Here is a 6,136-nt window from a genome sequence, read left to right on the forward strand (position 1 = left end):
AGTAAAACAAGTATTGTGATTCACGAATCAAATTCGTATTTAACCCTATGGGGGATCTTATGGTACATGAAGGAAGCTTCACACATCTTAATTAGGAATGGTCATTTACAAGGATTGGAGAGTTTAAACCTTTTGCAATCACAATGGTTCATCTTCATGCGGAAGACAATGACATTTTTGGCTCAGGATCCCATTATTTGCTATGATGCAAAATGCACATTTATATAATATTAACATTATGGCAAAAAGCAATAATTTCGGCCACTATCATTCTCTGTTACAACCCCCATTAATATTTCTTTTGCTACAATAAATAACTTAAATTCAATTTGGTTAGATTCGACAACAACATTAATTGCCCATTGGTAATTTTTACCCCTTTTTCTTCTTAGAGAAAATTCTTTTTCCTAACCTTGCCAACCATCATATTTATGTCTTATAAAAGGTGATGTTTTTTTGTTATCAATGGGAGGAGAATAGTATTGCTTAAGATCGAATTTAAATTCTCACGCTTACAAGAGGTTGTCGATTAAAGATAATGCTTAATTTTTGGATTTAAAGACAAATAAATATTCATTATTATGGTATTAGTTTACTAATTAATTTTAGGGTGAAGTACACTAGTAGTCATCCAATTATTTAAGTTTTTTGTCATTGGTAGTTAGACTACTAACAATGCAGCTTTTAAAATTGATATAATAACAATTTTAACCCTCAACTTTTATACATTGTGTAATTTGGTCTTTTGTTAGTTTTACTTCTATTTGTGACATTGAGGGTTAACTTAAAAAAAATGAGAAAAGATGAAAATTATTATATTGGATTTTTGGGTGTTTTCATTTTTGGTACATTTCCGATCAAATTAGTTGATAGATTTGTTTTTTTAGCTTTTTAGGTGAAAGTGTCACAAAGAAAAGAAAAATTGAAAAATAATCAAATTGAATAGTATGTAAACACTGAGGGGTTAATTTTTTTAGAATCAAGATTAGATTAACATAATATTTAAATGTTGAGGGTTAAAGTTGCTATTATGTCAATTTTAAAAGTTGTCATCACATCATCTTTCCTTTACCATTTAACGATGGGTGACCAAAAAAATTGAATGATTAAATGATCATTTTGTAACTTTTCATAGTTGAGTGGTTAAAAAAATAACTTACCCAATAATTGAGTGAAGTTTACCCTTAATTTTATTTTCATTGGAAAAGAAAGATGCCACATTTAAGTTTGGCATTTGTTATTGTCATTCAATGGCGTTGGCTAGCTCTCCTCTAAAAATATGTGCTATCGCAGTAAACCCACCAAATTCAGCCAAATCTGAAGATCAGCAAACAGAAAAGCTTAATTAAACTGAATATCCTTTCCAAATTTCAATTGATTTGCAATAATAATACAATTTTTATGCAAAGTTTCAAATTTGATCCAATGATGATTAAGTTATAAGAAAATAAAAAGAAATACTAAAGTATAGAGAAAAAGAAGTCATTATGTTTCCTGGAATAAGGGTGCATCTCACTTTTCTGATAAATAACTGTCCTAGGGACCATAGAGTCCCCGAATGAAACTAACATTCCCTATCATTTTTATGTCTTAATTATTGTTTTTTTTCCAGTAATTTTTGGGGTTTAGTTTATATGATGCGGATGAAGTTAAAAAATTATTTTAGAAAGGTTAAAAATGAATCATAAATTATCAATGGCTAAAATACATATTCTTTTATTATACTAACATGAAATATCATAAAAATTTAAGGAATTAATTAATAAATCTACCATTTTTGGGTTCCATTGTATTTTTCCTCGATGTTGATGCAAATTCAAAATGGATGATGAAAAAAAAATACCATACATTATTTATTAATTAAATGTAAAAACACCTAAAAGAGTAATTCTAACTTAAGTAAACCACAAAACTAATCAAAGACTAATCAACGAGGAATCATTGTGGGATCAACAAACCTAAAACAAAAGCATGATCTCATGCAATATGCAACTGTTTTGTCAGTATTATTTTAGGGTTTTAATAATGTTTTAATGAGTTAACCAAACTTGTTAATCAGTATATATAGCCCACAAAAGCATTATTGGGAAGTGCATATATACACAACATACATATCTAGGGGGCACGGGAATGGCCAGATGATACCAGTAGGCCCCAAACCTCTCCACATCAACTTTCAAGTTAAGCTAAGTTCCGGATTCTTGATGATGAATTATAACTCTTTGAAACTCTCCCATGGTGTTAATTTGTACCTACTCCCCCCCCCCTTTTTTTTAATTTTCCTAGCAAACAAACAAGAAAACAAAGAAACTAGCTACCACAATCACATGATGATTGAAGCTAAAGTTTGAAAAGTAATATTATCATTTGAAATTATAAGAGATAGTGGGCAATCCTTTTCTAATCTCCACAATCATAATGAGCAAGGGAAAAAATATTAACCCACCAGCCTCTTTATATATAAATAAATAAAAGAATGGATCAAGGGAAAATAGTTGGTAAAGCATGTTGACATGATACCCATGTCTATACAGTTAAACAAGGAATGGAGGGGGAGACAGTTCATGTGGTATGTAATAAAGGGAACTTGTTAATATCCAATGATGTCCCCCCTTTGATATCATAATTTCAAATTAAGGCAGGCTTTAATAATTACCAAATAATACTACTATTATTATAAATCATATCATCAATTTTGCTTCTTTGAAAAGAAAATTTTATAGCATAAGCACTCTTTGAATGGGTGCAAAAATTTTGGCCATGTTTATTTTATATAAATTAGTAGTAATTAATATTGTTTAGGAAAGATTGAAAACAAAAAGAAATAATGAAGATATTTTTAGAAAAAAAAAACAGATCTTTGAACCTTTTCTAATTAAATTTATCTTAATAATTATACATTTTGCAATTGAATTTTAAATAAAAATAATCGAGGGAATAATTATATATGTATATGAAAAAAAAGTTTTATTTGCAGAATGAATGAAAGTTCATTTGATGTTTATTATACATCTACCAACTTAAGACACGTGGCAGCGGCCATATGAGAAGTGCACTTCACTTGCTGTAGATTGGGTGGCCATCAACAAGCTTTGCATTTCGATTTGATTATCTAACGAGATAGGATGTAGCTGCTCGAAGAAGCTAGTCGCCTGCTTCCTGGAAGGGTACCATCCTTTGCTGTCCCAAGTATCTGATCTCCTGCTAAGAATGTGATTCTTTAGGCCATCAATCCCTATATCGGCTCAACTACTCCCCATATAGAAGAATACTGCAATTCAAAGGGAATGACAGTGATCTCATTACGAACATTCTCCCCATGCATCCCACAACGATGACCTCATAATGGATTCGTCACGTTAATCCACATGAGACCTCACCTATAAATAACTCACAAGACGATGAAGGGGATCAACTCTCAAACGTTCTAGCCTACATACTGCCACTTTATTCTCAACCTATCTCCATCACCATCAGCTTTACTCTGTATAATCTCTAGCTTTCTATCTAAGCAAGATGAATCGATCTTCATCAACTTCACCACTCTTTTTGTATCTTCTCCTTATTGATCCCACACATCAACAAAGTTAATTAATTAAACAAACGCATATGGGATTTAGTAATAAGTATGAGACATACAAAGTAAAGAAAACAATGTACAAAAAAATAAGCAATTAATAAATTAAAAAGGAAAAAGAAAAAGTGGCAGTAATAATAATTAAAAAAGTGGTACGTTAAGTGGTGACGAATCATTCTCTTGATGTGTTTCGTATTGCCACGTGAATTGTGGGATTTTATTTTTCTATAGCTTTAAAAGAGAGAGAGGAAATTGCCGTGTTTTTTGGTTACTAATATAATGGAGATAATTCTGGTCTCTGGTAGGTTCAAATAGTCAACTTATATTATATATATAACTTTCATAATTTTCCAAAATTTCACATTAAAATTATTAATGTTTAGATTTTTATATTTATAAAAAATAATATATTTTTAATCAATTTATACACTAATAATGATCAAATTTGATTAAATTTCAGGGCCTATATTACTTAATTTATTAAAAATGATAATCATAGCGATTCCACCTATCCACTCAATTACTCCACCACTCGACAAAAATCTTACTCTTTCTCTTTCCCCTCTTAAGACCCTTTTTACATCCCACTCTTCCTTTCCATTTTCCTCTCTATTTCTCTTCATTTCCTTCATCTCTCACAACCATTAAAAAAAACTTGTCAAACTCCATTGATATAAACCTAAAAAAGCTTAGCTTAATGGGTCTTGATGATGCATGTAATACGGGACTCGTTCTAGGGTTAGGCTTCTCATCGACGCCGGAAACTCCATTCAAGGCCGACAACCAAACGCCCAGGAAGTCAACAGCCAAGGTGGCGCCGGTCACAAGTTTGGAACCATTCCTTACGCTGGGTCTTTCCGGTGATAGCTACGGAGTTACTGTTACCAAAAAGGTTGATGTCAACAACAAAGGTGGTGGTTATCTTCATCATCGCCATGAAGACTCTCCCCCCACCGCTGCCGCCGGTGATTTGTACCGTCCAGGTTCTCCCCCTAGTGCCGTTTCATCGTTTTCTAGTGGTAGGGTGAAAAGGGAGAGAGACCATAGCTGCGAAGAAGTCGAGGTAGAGAAGAATTCGTGTAGAGTTAGCGATGAAGACGACGATGGCGTCAATGCAAGAAAGAAACTTAGACTCACCAAACAACAATCGGCTCTTCTCGAGGAAAGCTTCAAACAACATAGCACCCTCAATCCTGTAAGCCTCTCTCCAATTATTCTTTTATATTTATCACTATATATCAGCTTTGATTAATCAAATCTTTTTCTGCTACATATCATGAAAACAGAACCAAAAACAAGCTTTAGCAAGGCAATTAAACCTGAAACCTAGGCAAGTTGAAGTCTGGTTTCAAAACAGGAGAGCCAGGTAACTAAAACCATAACCTGGAAAATTTCCCAGCTTGTTTTTAACTTTAGAATTTTCTAACCAAGTGTTTTGTTGAGCATGCAGGACAAAGCTTAAGCAAACTGAGGTGGATTGTGAGTTTTTGAAGAGGTGTTGTGAGACACTCACAAATGAAAACAGGAGACTGCAAAAGGAGTTACAAGAACTCAGATCACTGAAAACGGCGGCTCAACCCTTTTGCATGAACATGCCGGCGGCCACTCTCACCATGTGCCCATCTTGTGAAAGAATCGGCGGCGTTGCCGGCGATGGGAATTCCAAGAATCCATTTTCGATGCCGTCAAAGCCTCGTTTCTATAAACCCGTCACTAATCCTTCTGCAGCATGTTAATCAATTAAGTTTTATATAGAATTTAGTAACAAAATAATGGGAGAGAACAGAAAAAAACCCACATCCTCTCTATTTTTGGGTTAAAAAGGGTTTGCAGTGGATTAAAAGGTAGTGTAACTGTAATTAATTAATTAATTTCTAGACAAGAAAAGAACAGTAGAATTACTGATCAATCTCCTCTCTTTTTTTTAATTTTATATTTGTAAATGATCATTAGAAAGATACAGTATCTATATGTATTATTTTTATTCCATGCTACTATCCCTTTGGTCAATTCGTTGTGTAATTTGATTTTTTTATTAATATGTATTAACGTTGGTTATTTTTAATTGTCCCAGTATTTGTATTAAATTTTTTAATTTTTAAATTAATAAAAATAAAATTATATTTTAGTCTCTCTAAAAATAATAAAAAATAATTTAATCTTTTAAAAATTATAAAATAATAGTGAAAATTATAATTTGATTTCAGTCGTATTTTCTAACAAGTTATTATTATATACAAAAGAAAATAAAGGCATTTACATTGACTTTCCTTTGAAGCTTGTTTTTCAAACACTAAAAAGTTGGAAATTTTTGTTGTTGGACATGTTAGTTGAAAATCAACCATGTGTCTACACTTGCTTCGAAACTTCTTCTTACATACTTGTCACAAAATACACTATTTAAATAACCAATTCCAAATATTAATAAATAAATAATCAAAATCTATATTTATTGCCGTAGATTTTTAGTCCTTTGGAATTTTATTTTTATCTTTAATATTAAAAAAATAAAAGAGGAATGGGTCATCCCAGATTGATGATGTATCGTGTGGGTGGTGT

General features: G+C 31.9%; 1 protein-coding gene across 1 annotated transcript; it reads left to right on the forward strand.

The window, feature by feature from the left end:
* Nucleotides 1–4,077: 4,077 nt before the first annotated feature.
* On the forward strand, nucleotides 4,078–5,587 carry LOC121223658 (homeobox-leucine zipper protein HAT22). Its single transcript, XM_041105603.1, has 3 exons — nucleotides 4,078–4,772; nucleotides 4,864–4,943; nucleotides 5,028–5,587. The coding sequence occupies exons 1-3, from the start codon at nucleotides 4,275–4,277 to the stop codon at nucleotides 5,311–5,313; spliced, it is 864 nt and encodes a 287-aa protein (XP_040961537.1). The 5' UTR covers nucleotides 4,078–4,274; the 3' UTR covers nucleotides 5,314–5,587.
* Nucleotides 5,588–6,136: the final 549 nt, after the last annotated feature.

This window comes from Gossypium hirsutum, chromosome D11 (genome assembly GCF_007990345.1).
Source record: "Gossypium hirsutum isolate 1008001.06 chromosome D11, Gossypium_hirsutum_v2.1, whole genome shotgun sequence".
In the NCBI taxonomy this organism is placed as follows: domain Eukaryota; kingdom Viridiplantae; phylum Streptophyta; class Magnoliopsida; order Malvales; family Malvaceae; genus Gossypium; species Gossypium hirsutum.

Excerpts from the sequence above, each read along its gene's own strand:
- LOC121223658 (XM_041105603.1), top strand. The coding sequence starts at position 4,275 with ATGGGTCTTGATGATGCATGTAATACGGGACTCGTTCTAGGGTTAGGC. Across the intron at positions 4,773-4,863 it reads AACATAGCACCCTCAATCCT|AACCAAAAACAAGCTTTAGC; the intron begins GTAAGCCTCTCT and ends TCATGAAAACAG. Across the intron at positions 4,944-5,027 it reads TTTCAAAACAGGAGAGCCAG|GACAAAGCTTAAGCAAACTG; the intron begins GTAACTAAAACC and ends TTGAGCATGCAG.